General features: G+C 46.3%; 1 protein-coding gene across 1 annotated transcript in view; it reads left to right on the forward strand.

Annotated features, from left to right (window-relative positions):
* Window positions 1-2,005: 2,005 nt before the first annotated feature.
* KCNJ5 (potassium inwardly rectifying channel subfamily J member 5) overlaps window positions 2,006-16,852 on the forward strand; it is a 41,114-nt gene continuing 26,267 nt past the window's right edge. Inside the window, exons 1-2 of the mRNA XM_006111167.4 lie at window positions 2,006-2,642; window positions 14,456-15,402. Coding sequence (XP_006111229.1) covers window positions 14,463-15,402 — 940 coding nt within the window. The 5' untranslated portion in view covers window positions 2,006-2,642; window positions 14,456-14,462. The remainder of the gene's footprint in view (window positions 2,643-14,455; window positions 15,403-16,852) is intronic.

The following is a 16,852-nucleotide window of genomic DNA, read 5'->3' on the forward strand; positions in this document are numbered from 1 at the left end:
CTAAAAGAGGTACCGTAATCAGATAATTTAATCCCAAAATCAAGGTTGTTGTAACCTAGTAATAATACTTCATGCATCACATTATTGTTAGCATTATAAGGAAAGACATGGACCTAGATGGCAAATTGAGGTCTTGCTGTGAAGAATGTACCCAGCAGATGTTATGTCTCAGAAGGGACAGATGATCTCTTGTTGTCTAGCAGGTGGGCGTTCTAACCTAATAATAACAGGAGGCTTTTCATTAAAAGCTTTAAATCTCTCTGGAGTATTATGTCCAATTCTCCCCCCACCCTGCATAGAAAGGATGTGGACACACTGGAGAAAGTCCAGCAGAGGGCCACAAAAATGATTAGGGGTCTGGAGCACACGATTTATGAGGAGAGACTGAGGGATTTGAGCTTATTTAGTCTACAGAAGAGAAGCATGAGGGGGGATTTGATAGCAGTCTTCATCTACCTGAAGGGGGGTTCCAAAGAGGATGCTGGTCTCAGTGGTGACAGATGACAGAACAAGGAGCAATGGTCTCAAGTCGCAATGCGGGAGGTCTAGGTTGGATATTAGGAAAAACTGTTTCTCTAAGAGGGTGGTGAAGCACTGGGATGGGTTCCCTAGGGAGGGGATGGAATCTCCATCCCTAGAGGTGTTTAAGTCTCGGCTTGACAAAGCCCTGGCTGGGATGATTTTGTTGGGATTGGTCCTGCTTTGGGCAGGGGGCTGGACTCGATGACTCCTGAGGTCTCTTCCTGCCCTAGGATTCTATGATTCTAAGACTGTCTAGGCCCACATCTTTTCTTATTATGCCATTGAACCCAGGATTAATGCACACAACATTTTCACTTTGCAAGAGGGAGAGATTTTTTTTTTTTTTTTTTGGTGCAAACTGAGGTTTGGCAGCAACAAAGAGGAGTAACAGCACAGGGGCAATCTGTCTATGTGGACTGGGAGATGGAGAGCCAGTTGCTCCACAGCTGAGCTGTTGCAAGCAGAGCAGTAGCACACACCCACACACAATTCTCACTGCTGGCAAAACCCACAAACAGAGCCAGGGTTTGAGAGGTTTGCAAACAGAGCAAAATGCTTTTCCATTCTACCTCAACAATTTTGCACAAAAGAGAGGAAGCTGAGCATGGGACAGAAGAAGGGAGCACAACTTGTATTTCTTGCTACTTCTGTGGTGAAATTGTCTGAGTTTCCACTGGAGAAACCTGGTTTTGCCCATTGGCATTTGCAAGTTTGGTGGGAACACAGCACGAGGGGGGCTGCAGCGCCTGGCGAAGGTGTGCCAGCAGGGCTCTCCGGGGATAGAACGACTGGCATGATGGGGAATGCGGAAGCTCAGATGGGAGATGCATTGAGAGAGAAGCAGGTGCACCCATGACTAAAACATGGATGTGGGACTGTGTTGTAAGGATTGCAGAGCACAATGGGGAAGCCTGAGCTGGCGTGTCTAGTTCCATGACTACCCTTCGGTCTCCAGGCTTAGCAGTCGGAGACTGCAACCAATCTGACATTTGCTTATAAAATCTCCTCTTATTAAACCTAGGAGGACTGCTTGTCATATTCTCCAATGAAGGCTAAGAAAGCAAGCAGGGGAATGTGGTGAACATGCCCCTAGATGCCCCCAGGAAATCTCCCCCTTTGCAGGGTGAGTCCTTGTGCAACATTCTGCTAGTTGTCGTGCAAAGGAGAAGCTCTAGAAAATCGCTTTCTCCCCCTGCCTCCTCCCATTTCAGCACCTTGATCCACCCCAGAAGAGAAACCCGCTCTGCTTTTCACAGCTCTGCTGAGCAAGGAGAGTTCCCTGCTCGATGTGCAGCATTCTCCAGCTCCTGCATTTCCTCTGCCCTTCACTTTTAAGAGCTGCCTCTGTCTGCATGATTAAAAAAAATATCAGCACAACTCTACAGAGGGGGACACCGGGAAGGGGGAGCTGAGAAGCTTGCAGGCAGAGAGAGGTGGTGCTTGTGCACTGGGTCACAGACACACACAGAATTAGCAGGGAGAGCAAAGACCATGCAGCGGACAGGGGAGCACAATATCCTCTGCATTTAGCCAAGGAAATGAAGGAGTCTCTTACTTCCTCCAACCCCCCCGCAGACTGGCCTATTCTATGCATATCCCTGGCCCAAACTCCTCCCTCCCCTCCCTGCTTTCACTCCCAGCCACCTTTCCCTTTCCTGTTCATTCAGAACAGATGATGCTCCTGATCACATGTGTACAGCTCCTCTCCCTCCTCCCTTCCCCAGCCCTTTAAGTAGCTTTATTACACGGAGAAATCATTTGTACTACACACAGCGAGAGAGGGGGAGCAGGCAAAGGGAGGGAGATTTAACAGGCAACAGCACGGTGGTGTGGAAGGACCGGGGATCTGAGAAGCATGGCAGCTCTGTCAAAGCCAGCAAAAGCCAAGGGACAGCTAGGGGCAGAGGGGGTGTGCACTTAAATCCAGAGCACAGCATAAATGTGCAGCAATACCTGGGAGGAGGCAGTAGGGAGAGCCTGGGAGAAGACCCCAATTCTGTGGTGATGGCATGGACCAGACGCCCTTCCAGCGACTGTTTTTACCTTCCTCCCAGTCCTGTCTCCACTGGGACCCCACAAATCACAAGGGAAGAGGACTGATGCAGAGCCATTATTAGCAAGTAAGTTATCCTATTGTCTGTTTGCTTCCCATCTCTCTCTCTCTCTCTCTCTCTCTCTCTCTCTTCTCTGACTGCTGCCCAAAAGGCCGGTTCCTAGGTCAACCTAGGCGCGTGAGGGAGACAAGAAAACAGGTGCTGTCTAACTACCAGGGGATGTTAAGGGCAGTATCCCACTCTTAGACATGCCATTGTCAGGTCTGACAAAGGTGCCGTGAGGGTACATCGTCAGGCGTCTGCATGCTGTGCTAATGAGTGTTGTATAAGGACCAAAGAGAGTGGAGCGACTCTTGGTTTGCAGCTGGGGTGAAGGGTTGAACTGTAAATTGATGGCATTTACTCTTTCATTTGGGGTTCAAAGAGTAGCTGGGGTTGTTGCTGCTATTGTTCAAGTGAACCTTTGGTGTGCCCGGGGCTGCTTCGTGTAGGGGGATCCCAGTTGGCTAGGGGGTGTATGTGACTGTGCCACAGTCAGGGTGATTACCCAGGGCATGTTGACTTCCCCAGCTTGGCTGTTTCCCATCATGCTGGACTGACCTAACAGCCTAACTTTTATTGAGATGTGTTTCTCACCCCTTGTGAGCTGTCTGAGAGTCACAAACCAGCTGGGAACTGGCAAAGTGTTAACAATTCTGAGCCAGTTCCCAGCAGAATTGTGCTTAGGGGGTAATCCTGGGATCAGCCGTCAGAGCCAGCTTGATTTTTGGGGGAGTCAGTCTAGGGTGGGATGTCAGCAGCCTGGCTCTGAGCTGGCCTTTACTGGGATGGCTAATTCATAGTATTGTTCAGTATTTGATTACTGGAGCTCCTGGGGGCCCTGGTCATAAACCAGGACCGCATTGGACTAGGTATGCTGCACATACACAGAATAACAAGATGCTTTTACCCCTAAACATCTAACAATCTGCCTTCATGCTGCTAGCAAACATCCTACACCCCAGGTAGGGAAATAATGTTGGGCTAGGAATGTGATGAAACAAGCTTGGGAGAGGAGGGGAAGTGAAACTGGACCTTCCTTCTAGCTCTCGGCCATGAGCTGGCCAGTCCAAAGGCTAGGGAGGGTCAAGGAAGTTCCATATAGCTTGGATAAGCATGTCGATTACCATCGACTACTTGATTAGTCAATAGTCACTTCCACATTCCTCCTTTGAAATGTACAAAAGCCCCTGCTGGGGCTCTTGTACATTTCAAAGGAGGAATGAGGAACTCCGCATGCAGCCTGGGGCCGGCGGGAAGTCCCGCTGACTCTGGACTGCAGGCAGGCCAGCTTTGAAATGTCCAAGAGTCCCCAGCGGGGGCTCATGTGCATTTCAAAGTAGAAGTGCCCTCATGGAGCCCGGGATCAGCGGGGGACTCAACGTTAGATAGAAGCAACAAGGTGGGGGAGGGGAATCAACTAGTCATCTGACTAGCCGATAAGCATTTGCTTATCAGATAGTCGACTAGTCCTTGACATCTTTAGTCTAGATGTGGGGCAAGCTGCTGCATTTCGGGGGGCCCATTCTCTTCCCTCTCACCCTGAATTCCATGAGGGATCCTGTACTCAGAACTCTTCCCATCTAGATACTCAGTCCCAGGAGCTTGGAAGAGTCCAGAGAAGCGGGCAGGATTCTAAGTGCTGATCCAAGCTGAATCTCAGAACCTTTTAACATTACAGATGCCCCCTTCCTGTTGCCTGGATGTTTGCAGGGAAGCCTGGGTTCCAGTCTGCACCTTGACACTTAGCCAGCTGGGTAACCTGTGTCACATCACCCATGTGTGCCTCAGTTTCCCCCTCTGTGAAATGAAGATCACAGTGCTGTCCTACCTCACAGGAGGGTTTGCTAACAATCTGCAAAGAAGTCAGTTCTTTACTTCTGAGGATTTCAAAGTGCTATAGACTTTCTAAGCGGTGGTTGTGTTATTGTCCATTTTCCCAGCAGGTGCAGGATTAGATAGTGACTCTTAATTGCTATTGGGGATGGGAGAATTGATTAATATATGTGCTCAAAGGCAGGAATATTTGCACCCTTTTGCCTGGGTTTCCCCATAGGCTGGGTAGGGGAACTTCTTAACCAGATCTCTATTGGGGCTTCCAGATGATGGACAGTATCTCATGATCACCAGGGAGATGGGGTATTGGCACTGCCAAAGCAGCCCCACAAATCACCAGAAGGGCAACAGGCATCCCCAGAAGTTAACAGTGGAACAAGTGTATGGAAAGCGAAGTTGCTGCAGGGAGCACCCAGAGCTGGGAAAAGCCAATTCCTTGGAAAAGGGCTGGATCAAATAGGCTTATTTTCGGATTTGGTTTGTTGGGGAACCAACTGCCAGCTGAATATTAGAGACTCAGTTAAGGATCTCTGAACATCAGCTTATTCATGCATCCCTCATCACACTGTGTTTTAGCCTCTCCCCACTTAGAATTCTGTGACATGCAGCTCCCTGGTTATTTTATATTAATTACATTCTGCCATCCACGCCTTCCAGTATTTACACTCCAACTGAGCCGGTCCTTATACCAAGCAATGTATATTCCCTGGCCTTTATGTTATAGTGACTACATGCTCCCTTGTCATTATTTTATATAAAACAACATTCTCGCTCTGTTAATTCCCAGGCTGCTTTACGGTCATTAGAACAGCTCATAAAGCATTTCCCGGTCTCCAACTTTTGTGAAAAATAAAATAGCTTTGTTTTTCATTAAATTGTTAGGTCCCCCACTGCATTTTTAATAGATTAATCTCAGTATATCTGTAGTACACCCACAAGTTTGTATTTTATAAATGATTTTTCTTGCTTTAATTCCTGTTGGAAAATGCATTCAAAGCCCCCACCTACTCTCTGCAAAGCTGGCATAAATAGAAACAAAATAACAGATTTTGTTATTTTAGCTTATTCCACTTTTCAAAAAGCTAGCAGCAAAACCAGAATTTTTAACCCATAGCAATCAAAATTAGATGTCAATGTGTTCTGTCCCGTAGAAGGACAAAGGCCAGATTCTCTGTTGGTGTAAATGGGCTTGACTCCGTTAAAGCTGATGGAGCTGCAGCTGTTTACACCAGCTATGGATATGGCCCCAAGTCTAATTAGGCAAAGGTGTAAAATTGATGTAAAATTTTCTAAAGCAACTCTGGTGAAAAAGCCCTATCTTATGTAGTGGGTATGAGATGCCGAGGAAACCTCTCAAGAAATTACTCTAAAAACCTATAGCAGTCAGAGAGAATGATTACAAATTTTGCTCAGCAACTAACATTGGCTGTAGTAGACGTATATGTCTCCATTAAATTCTATATAGGATAGTTCCAAAAACGTCTGTGCCTTTGAATCACATTTGATCTTGGGTCAGGGATTCTGTGCCTTTGTTGTAGCCATCTGGGGCTATGTTTAGACTGCAGGCTTCTTTCGGAAGAAGCTTTTCCGGAAGAGATCTTCTGGAGAAACTTTTTCTAAAGAGAGTGTCGACACAGCAAAAGCACAACACTGATTGGACACTATCTCGCATTTCAGTTGTGATTACTGTGGACAGAGTAGCCACCAGGGTACCTGTGCTTTTTCCTGAAGGCCTCTTATTTAAAAAAAAACACTCTCTGTTCTGCGTCCACACGCTGTTTTCCAAAAAAGCTTTTTAGGAAAAAGGCTTCTTCCTCCTAGAAAGAGGCTTACTGCTGTCGGAAAACCCCCTCCGTTTTTGACTGAAAGGCGAAAGAATGCAATAGCAATGTGGACATAAGTGTAGTTTTTCCAGAAAAACAAACATTTTTCTGGAAAAACTCTGCAGCATAGACATACCCTGGGACAGTTGTAAGTGTGACTTAAGGGTAAGTGTCACCTACTCAGCAATCAACATTACTTCCCGCAGCAACTTGGATAACTTCCACTACCATCTGAAGAAGTGGGTTGTGCCCACGAAAGCTAATGATACTATCTACATTTTTTGTTAGTATCTACAGTGCTGCAGGACCATTTGTTGTTTTTTAAGTTTTTTTCAGTTACAGACTAACATGGCTACCTCTCTGAGACTTTCACTACCAAGTACACTTGGAATTTCTTGGAATTTCTCTACTATTTAATTGTCCCCTGGACTCCTTGACTCCATTCATCTGAAGAAGTGGATTGTGCCCACGCAAGCTCATGATGCCATCTACATTTTTTGTTAGTCTCTAAGGTGCTGCAAGACTCTTTGTTGTTGTTTTTTTTAGTATATTCTGTTTCAGACTAATACGCTATCCCTCTGAAACTTTTGGAATTTCTTTGCGGTCTTATACCAGTACCGATTAATACCGACTCTGATTAACATGTGAGAGCTGCAGAGGGACTCTTTGCAGAAAATGGTGTGAATACAGATCGTTAGTGAGGCCAGTATTTGTACAACACTTTGAAATTGTGGAATGCCCGTCTTAGGTGTTTGGCCAACTGGTTCTGAAAAAACCTCCAATCAGGGATGGTCTAGATTTACATGGTCCTGCTTCAATGCCGGAGGATGGTCCCTTCCAGACAACATTTCTATGACTTTATGACATCATCACTCTTCACAGGGTACAGAGGTTGCCCTGGGTTTTCAAAACAGTTTTCAGCCATGCTAGAAATTGTAGGGCTTATATTCCATGGAAGGAAAGGAGGGAGAGCCACTGTTCAAGGCTCTACCTTCAAATTTTGGAGTCCTGGGTTCAAGTCCTTACTCCTGCGTGACCTGGAGCGTGTCATTTAGCTTCTCTGTGCCTCAGTTCTCCATCCATCAAATGGGATTTATAGCATTTCCCAGCTTCTTCAGGGTGTTGGGAGGATAAATGCATTAAAATGGAGAGATGGTTAAATACTATGGCATGGGGGAGGGGGGATATTCAAACCTGACTGAGGGTAAAAGAGTCCTGGAATATTAGAATGCTGATTATTCAGTGCTGTTGGGTGGATGGTTAGATAGACAGAAAACTTAACAACAACAAAGGAATGTAACTATCCACAAACCTCATGTCTCCCCATATCTGCCAACTTTCTGCCCAGCGAAATTTTCTTACCACCCATTTTCTGAAAGACTGAACAGCCTGGTGACAATATTTCTAAGCATAACCAACTCTGAGCAGACAAGCAGTCATCAAGCAGGTTCTGTAACAAGCAGCAAAGCCATCTCACTTCCTTTGGTAGCTGCCTAACTAATCATCAATCAGCCGCTTTTTTGTGTTTCCGTGGGTAGGTATCTCCTGCAGCCCCGAAGGAATTTCTTTTTAGTCGGCACTCAGGTTTGTCAGCGTGCTAGAAAAGTGATCCTGCCAAGCTAATGAAAACTCAGAGCAAATGAAAAGAATCTTGATACTTTGGTGCTGAGTGAGATTACACTTTGAAAAGGAATTATTTGGGCAGGGGGAGGGGAGACAAGGTAATTCAGCTTCTGTGCTTTGAACTGTGCCTTTATCGTTGAAGTACTGTCAGTTTCCCTCTTATGCAGTTTTTCTTAAATGTTTTGCCTTGTCTATTAATAACAACAAAGTAGCTCTTCCAGTGGTTTTCATCCATGGATCTCGAAGCACTTTACAAAAGGAGCAGATCTCATTAGCCCCATTTTAGAGGTGAGAAAACCTAAGCACAGAGAAGATTTGTCCAAGAGTTGGTTGGGTCTCTCTGTTTCTCCCATGTGCTTTTACTTAGCTGCCACAGACAGATTCACCCGAATGACGCAGAGGCAATAAATGAAATAGGTGAATGGAAAGCTGCCTTCTTTCAGGAAAAGAAAGATCCATTTGGTAATAATCATCTCTCTGGCATCCAGTACCAAAATAATTTGCAAGGGCCAGTCCTCTGTAATGGCGTTCCTCCATTCTACCCTGACTTCTGCTCAGTTTGCCTTCTTTGAACTCTTCTGTTTCAATCCATTAGCCCGCAAATCTGTCTGTTATTTGTCCCTGGTGATAAGGATCCACCCCTCTGGGCAACTTTCAGTCAGATACTTTAATTTTATTGCTGTGATGTAACAAGAAGGGACTCTGCAGCTCAGTGTATTGAGGGCTGGGGCTGCATTCAACATGGCACTGAGGGACAGCAAAAGAACAGCTCTCTCAGTCAGAATCATTCTATCTTTAGTGTTTATCTCGCCATCTACTACTGTACTTGACTGACTGCTGGTCCTTCTGCCATGGCCTCTCTCTCTGACCCCATTCCCGTTTTGGCATCATGCCGCCTGACTTCCATCGCTTTGAAGTGATAGAGTTTAGATGCAGAGCCGGGGAATCTTTTTGGGGTCGGGGCCATTGACACACAGAAAAATCAGTCAGGGGCCACACACATGCGAGAAGCAAAACGATAAACCAAAAAAAAAAAAACCCTCCCTGAGGTGGCCCTGACTGAGTAGGAGAAAGACACTCCCCACATTCTCCTCACATAGCTGAGCCTTGGGGGGCCCAAGCTGGTAGATTTTGTGTGCTCCAGCCCCACTGGAGCACCATCACGAGCGCCCCAGTGCAGCTCTGCTGCTGCACCACAATCCTGACAAGCAGTGCCCCTTGATATTCCAGGCCTACTGCCCCCACCCCCCTCAAGTTCTGCTAATGCACTTCAATCCAAACTTGCACAACCAGCCCTCGGCTCCCACACAACTACCAGTGCATCTCAATTCTGATCTACGTTGCAGTTTCCCTGGCCTGCTATTCCAAATCCCTCTAGACCAGAGATGGGCATGTCTGCTCCCTGAATATAAAAGTCGTATTGTTAGCAGACAGATGTTTCACAGGGCTGTGGAAAGTTCTGAATCACATATGTCTGCTATGGAATAGGGATATGAAAGGTTAACCCTTAAAGGGCAACCCCCTGGGACATGACACGGAGCAGCCCCTATCCATGGTGGGACTGGGGGCCACAGGCCAGGGCTGAAGCAACCCCTTTCTGCAAGAGTGCCCCCCCCTTTTATTGATTAACCTAGGGGTTCTCAAACTGTGTGATACTGCGATCCCCCTCTAAGTTGCTTGTGACCTCCCCCCCAGGGGGTCGGGACCCACAGTTTGAGAAACGCGGGGTTAACCAGTTAAACTTCACATTTAACCAGTTAACCAATGAAATGGGATTTTACATTCCTGATACGGGGAGGGGAGTGTCAATTTGGTATACCATTATAAAAAAGTGAGAAAAGGGACCTGTTTAGATTTTGCCTTCTATTTTTGTGGTTCTCTGGATTCTCACCAACACATTGCCAGATGATGATGATGATGTTTTATTTTATTATACAAATAATTCCCAGTGCCTAGAGGCATTAGCCATGATTAAGATCCCACTGTGCTAGATGCTGTAGAAACACCTGGTAAGACACAGTCCCAAAGGGTTATGATTACGATTGCCAAGTCAGAAGAAAGCGTGGAAGAAAGGAAAAGGTATAATCCCCTTTTTGCAAAAAGGGAACTGAGGCACTGAGAGATTACGCAATTTAACCAAGGTCATGTAGGAAATCTAAATTGAGCCTAGTGCTCCTGAACTTATGTCTTTCTGCCTTAACCATAAGACCTCCAAGAAAAATGTCAAAACTTGTCAATGAAATCTGGATTTGAACTAAAATCTTCACAAGGAAAAAAAATTCACCCTGCAAAGAAAAAAAGACATCTGTTTCTGACTTCTTGTGGTGTTTGGGGTTGCAGGAGGTACGTTGACTCTCTCTGGAAGCAGCCATGGCAAAATGATGCACTTTGAAGTTTAGCTAAAATTCATCTCGTTCTATTTCAGCAAATCTAAAATCCTTTCCCTTAGTGCCCCTTCCTCTCCCCAAGTCTGGCATCTGGGCGAAAGCTGAGCGATACCAAGAAACCTGATAAAAGGCCTCTTTGCAGAAGTAATAATGCTCCAACTCTCATCTCCTTTTGCAGCAGCTCCAGCAGCCTGTCTAAAAGGAATATGTGGCTTTGCACAAAAGTGACATTTTCATTACCCTGGCCTTGTTTAACCAAGGATTGCAAATGCCAGTGGAACATAATGGTACCTGTGAGTCTGTGACTGACCCTTAGAGGCAGTTCCAACCTTTGTGAAGCACTGCTCTCTCAGGCAATAGATTCAAACTGAGAGCTAATTCTCCCTTGTCTGCTTGCACACAAATACCATCAACCATGAAGGATGTGTGTGCATGGTGGGGATGGCTTTGTACAAGGACTAAAGGAGGAATTCAAACTTATATCTGTGCTGTTCTCTCATTTCGTTGTATGTTATGTCACCAACTGGGCGCTTTCGAAACTCGAAGGTCTCGTTTTATAAATGTAATAGCATTAACTGCCCGTTTTACAGATGAGGGAAACTGAGGCCCTAAGAAGGGAAGCAATTTGCTCAAGGTGACAAGTTGGTTATTGACAGAGCCAGAAATAGAACCCAGGTTGGCCTCTTGCCTCCCAATCCAGTACTCTAATTCCTCTAACTTCCAGATCAAACTTCCTCTTCCAAGGCAGAGGAATTAATCTCCTACATGAAGAGGGCTGTGATCAATTACCTGTATCACTCAGCTGGAAGAGACTTAAAGTGCAACAGGGGAAATGAAGATTAAATATTAGGACAAATTCTAATTACAATGAAACAGGCAGAACAATTCACCTGCAAGAGACAACCCTTCTGTTTTGAGAGATTTCTTTCCAGGATCCCCCAGGTTTCCCAAGCAATTTCACTTGGCCTGTAGTTGAAGACATGCTGTCCTAGGCAGCCAGTTTTTGCTAGTCTCCTCTGTGCTTTCACTCATGGCACGTTTCATTGTCCTTTCATTAATAACCAATCTCTCCAGGCTGTTCCATCGTAAGTCAAGGGTGCAGAGATTGTGATTTCTTACCAGATTTTGATCTTTTCCTGTCGTGCAGCTCATATCTGCATGTCAGGGGCTATGCAGTGCTCACTTTCACACTGTTGTTGATGGCAGAATTTCACTTCACAGACTCTTTAACTAACACTATTGTCTTTCTTACTGGAATCATGCAAAAATGTGCCTGCAAAATGGCTTTTTTTTTTCTTTCCACATCCCTCAAGCAACCAGAACTTTTGAATTTCAATCATTCAGGTTTGAGGTTAATAAAAAAGGGCAAGCAAAGAAAGAAAGGGGCAGTCTCTACCCAGTGTGTTCCCTTAGCACTTAGCTCCACTGCTCTGAGCCTCTGTTTCTATGCAGATTCTCCACCGGCTTGCACCTGGCACCGGCATTTACATCTCTGCAAAGGGAGGGTGAACGAGCTCTCTGCCTTTCTGACACTCGCACTGGGTACAGATGTCAGTGGACCTGCATGATGCAAGGAGGTGGAGAATTAGGCCTGACAGTCCAAGAGAGTTAAAGGTGCAGTACACAGAAAAAATTAAGCTAACGATGGCAACATAGCTCCACTGCCACCCTGTCTCTCTTCTTCTAACACAGGAAGCCATGATGGGGATGGAGAAAAATATTCCGCCCTTCTTGCTGTCAGCTGCCAACCTCCCCCATACCCAGCTTCCATTATGCTCAGACCCTACTATCCCCCACCAAAGATCATATCAACCTCCCATGCACTCTGGGGCTATCACTAGGCAGGCTCAGGAATGCTAAATAATCTGGGATTTTGGGGCCTGGAGGGCTAGAGACTTTGGTAAACGATAGCAGAGGAGATGTTGAGTCCAGCTGCAGGTACAGAATTTCTCCTCTCGCCCTTTACAGTGGCAGTGCTCCTGGTGACAGTAACATCTCCTGTAAAGAAAGAAAGGCACGCTTCCCTCTTGACTCTGGTGACTTGACTCCGGTGGTTTTCAAAGTTTTTTTTTCTCATGACCCAGCTAAAGAAAACTGTTGATGCCTGCAACCCAACATAATTCGACTAGAGTGTGGACTCCGGGGTGGGGCTGAGGATGAGAGCTTTGGGCAGTAGGAGGGGGCTCTGGCTTGGGGGGGTTTAGGGTTGGGGTAGGAGCAGCTTATCTTGGGCAGCTGCCAGTCAGCAGTGCAGCGGGGGGAGGGGGACCTAAGGCCTCTCCTGGCACCACAGACCATGCTGCGCCCCAGAAGCAGGTTCCCAGCCAATGGGAGTGCAAAGGTAGTGCTCGGGGCACAGCAGTGCACAGAGCCTTGTGCACTCCCCACCACCACTACCACCACCAAGGAGTTGGGCATTTGGCTGGTGGCTGCTTTTGGGATGCAGCACAGTCTGTGGTGCCAGGACAGGCAGGAAGCAACCTTAGCCCCCCCACTGGTCACCTGATCCCCCAGCAGCAAGGAGACCCAGCGACTGACATTCCATGACCCACTACTGGGTTGCAACCCATAGTTTGAAAACCCCTGCTGTAGTGAACCAGAAGGCATGGCTGCATCAATAAACCCACCCGCTCCTTTGGAAATACTGAGTTTTGGTTGATTTATGTGGCTTTAATACAAAGGGTAAGAGAAATCTCCTGCTGGAAATTGCAGAACTGGCTGCAACACTTTGGAAGCAGAAATTCACTGCTCGGTTTATTTCTTTCTGCTTTCTTCCTACCCACCCCTAATACTGTTTTATATTGAAAAAACTGAAGTCACTTTGCTCAGCTTTAAGCTAAGTCTTTCCCAAGACACTCTTAATTGTATCTCTGCACCTCTTCCCATTCACAGATGCGTAAGATTAAAGACAGTACTGTAATAGACTTGGTTAGGTTTTAATAAGATTTGCTAAGACCGCTGCAGAGAGCACATATCCTGGAGAATGCTGCTGCTCTTTGATATCCTGAAGGCTTCTTAGGCAGCTCTCCACAGGAGACGCTTTCTCTGCTCTGAGTTTGAAAACGGAATTCTTGGTTCTCAATAGAAGAAATGGTTTCCATTAAAGAAAGCAATATCTCCGTGATAATATTAACGTTCAGTGAAGATGATGTTACGTTGTAACCTGACAAAAGTGACAGGTGCGCATGTCATCCCGTTCTGTTTGTTCCCAATTAGTCAAGAAAAGATTTGGACAATGACCTTTTAGAAGAGATCTAAGGAAGTAGGTTTTCAAAAGTGACTGGAGATTTGGGGGTACGCAATTGCCTTCAAGGGCATGTGATTTGCAGAGGGTTGGTGTTTGGCACTTTTTGTAATCCAGCCCCTTCAAGGTCTCTCAGGTTGATGCACCGAAAATCATTAGTCCCTTTTGAAAACGTATTGCCAAATTGTCCTCACTTCTCATCCCTCTCTGCCTGGTACAAAAGGAGCCCAAAGAGCTTTTGTTTAAAAAGAAATGTCCCAGATCAGTAACAAGAGATGTGCACTTACTACATTCTGAGCCTCTATTAACCAGGACTCTCTGGTCTGGCAACATCTGTGGCCTGGGTAAAGGGCTGGTGGCCAGGAATCCAGTGGGGCTGGGAAGCCCGGTGCACCTGGGGAGGCCAGGAAGCTCAGCGCACAGCAGTAGGGTGGCAGCAATGGGAGGAGAGAGTCAGGCTCTGACCAGTAGCAAAGCAAGGGCTGGGGGACAGAAAGACCTCCCCTCGTCCAGCAAAATCCCTAATCCAAGACCAGTCAGGTCCCAAGGGTGCTGGACCAGGGAGGTCCAACCTGTACCAAGAGAAAGGGGCCTTTCAAAGCAAGTAGTTCATTGCTCCTGCTTCACTCAGGTAGCACTCTACAAATGAGGCAATGATAAAGGTATTCTACAATTACTTCTCATGATTTAATCTTCAAAGAAACTTCAAAAACAAACCCAGAAGAGAGGAATGGCCCCATGAAAAAGCTTTTCTAATGCAGGATGCCCTTGAGTTTAGCACTCTATGATTAGGAGACAAAGCTTTTCAAGGTGGTGTTGATGTTGCCCAGTGTGTTCTGAACCCTTTATTAACTCTGAAAGCAGCACTGGTTTGACAAAGCTGTTTTCCTGAGATCTTAAATGTTGTTTCCTTTTACCCTGCCCTAGCCCAATCATGGCTGGAGATTCTAGGATCTTCATGGACCAGGACATGGAAATTGGAGTCACACCCAGGGACCCCAAAAAGATTCCCAAACAGGCGCGGGACTACGTTCCTATCGCCACTGACCGAACCCGTCTGCTGGCAGCAGAAATCAAGAAGCCGCGCCAGCGTTACATGGAGAAGAGCGGCAAGTGCAATGTGCACCATGGAAATGTTCACGAAACCTACCGCTACCTGAGCGACCTCTTCACTACTCTGGTGGACCTCAAGTGGCGCTTTAACCTCCTCGTCTTTACCATGGTCTATACTGTCACGTGGTTGTTTTTTGGATTCATCTGGTGGCTTATCGCCTACATCCGGGGAGATCTGGACCATCTTGAAGATGAGAACTGGATCCCTTGTGTTGAAAATCTCAGTGGATTTGTCTCTGCATTTCTGTTTTCCATTGAGACCGAGACCACAATTGGGTACGGCTACAGGGTTATCACTGAAAAGTGCCCCGAGGGCATTATACTGCTCCTGGTTCAGGCTATTCTAGGCTCCATTGTCAATGCATTCATGGTAGGGTGTATGTTTGTCAAAATCAGCCAACCAAAGAAGAGGGCCGAGACCCTCATGTTTTCCAACAATGCTGTGATTTCCATGAGGGATGAGAAGCTCTGTCTAATGTTCCGGGTTGGGGATCTCCGGAATTCCCACATCGTTGAGGCTTCCATTAGAGCCAAGCTGATCAAGTCCAAACAGACCAAAGAAGGGGAGTTCATCCCCTTGAACCAAACGGACATCAACGTGGGCTTTGATACCGGGGACGACAGGCTATTCCTGGTGTCACCGCTCATCATCTCGCATGAAATTAACGAGAAGAGCCCCTTCTGGGAGATGTCCCGAGCCCAGCTGGAGAAGGAGGAGTTTGAAATTGTGGTCATCTTGGAAGGAATGGTTGAAGCAACAGGTAAGATTTTGCCAATGGCCAGAGCAAAAAGTGACACCTAGACTAAGAATATGGGTCTTTCTCTGTGCTCCTCCCGGGGGTTGGTCCATATAAGAGAGATGAGCCTAACACTGCTTCTAAATACAAGAGGGGATTCTGTGTGGCATTGCACCAAGTAGGAGAGGGGGACCCAGTTTGGGAAGAAGTAAGCATGTCCATATCCTTTGTCCACAACTCAAAGTAAATCTGGACTTCTAATGCTCTGATGTGTTTGGTTAAAGGGCCATCTCTGTCTCTCACCCAGAGGGAGTTGAAGGAGTGCTTCTGCAGCTCTCTACCCAGCACTCTCTTAACTGTGTGGTCTAGTAGTTAGGGGGATAGATTGGGTTTTAAGAGACTTGGGTTTGATTCCTGACATTCTGCTGCTGGAGGATGGCATAGCAGAACAAGGAGCAATGGTCTCAAGTTACAGTGGGGGAGGTCTAGGTTGGAGATTAGGAAAAACTATTTCACTAGGAAGGTGGTGAAGTACTGGAATGAGTTACCTGGGGGGGGGCGGGGAATCTCCATCCCTGGAGGTTTTTAAGTCTCGGCTTGACAGCACCCTGGCTGGGTTGATTTAGTTGGGATTGGTCCTGCCTAGAGCAGGGGGCTGGACTTGATGACTGCCTGAGGTCTCTTCCAGCTCTATGATTCTATGATTCTATTAGCCAGAAGCTGAGAAAGGGCAACAGGGCATAGATCACTTGATGATTGTCTGTTCTTCATTCCCTCTGAAGCGCCTGTTACTGGCCATTGTCAGAAGACAGGTTACAGGGCTAGATGGCTATCATTATGGCCGTTCTTCTGCTTTAGCTCAAGTATTTGTGACTGAGGCATTTAGTTCAATAAGTTCTGGGTTCAACCCCAGCTGTTGGCATAGTTCTATCCTGCATTTAAAATAGGCTATGGCTGAGCTATTTGAAATATCTATTGTTACTGCTCAGTGATGATCCTCACACACCTTGAATCACCCCTCTGGCAGAGGATGAGGAAGATAGATATTTGTTATACTTTACATTTTCATCAGCTGGGCTAAACTAAGTGTCTCAAAGCATAGCAGCTTTCTTGCGTGTGCAGAGCATAATCATCAGGTATGTTGGAACAACAGGTGCAGAGCTGGAGTGAAGTGGGGATTATTACATTCTAGTCTGGAATACTCTCACAAGGGAATTGATGGAAGGTTTATGGCCTATGTCATTTTAGACCAGAACAAAGCACAAGAAGAGACCCTGTAGAAAACAATCAGCTCAGCACTAGCTGGGATTAACCTCATTAGAGAGGTCAGAAAGTCGTGATCTTTGAACACTCCCACGTTCAGTCAGTTTTGGATGTTGGAGTTTAGTTGGGAGGCCTCATCTTTCGACTTTATGGGTTATTTGCCATCTCTCTTGTTTTTAATTGATTTTAAACCAAGAATTCTGGTAGAATT

This window comes from Pelodiscus sinensis, chromosome 26 (genome assembly GCF_049634645.1).
Source record: "Pelodiscus sinensis isolate JC-2024 chromosome 26, ASM4963464v1, whole genome shotgun sequence".
NCBI lineage: Eukaryota > Metazoa > Chordata > Testudines > Trionychidae > Pelodiscus > Pelodiscus sinensis.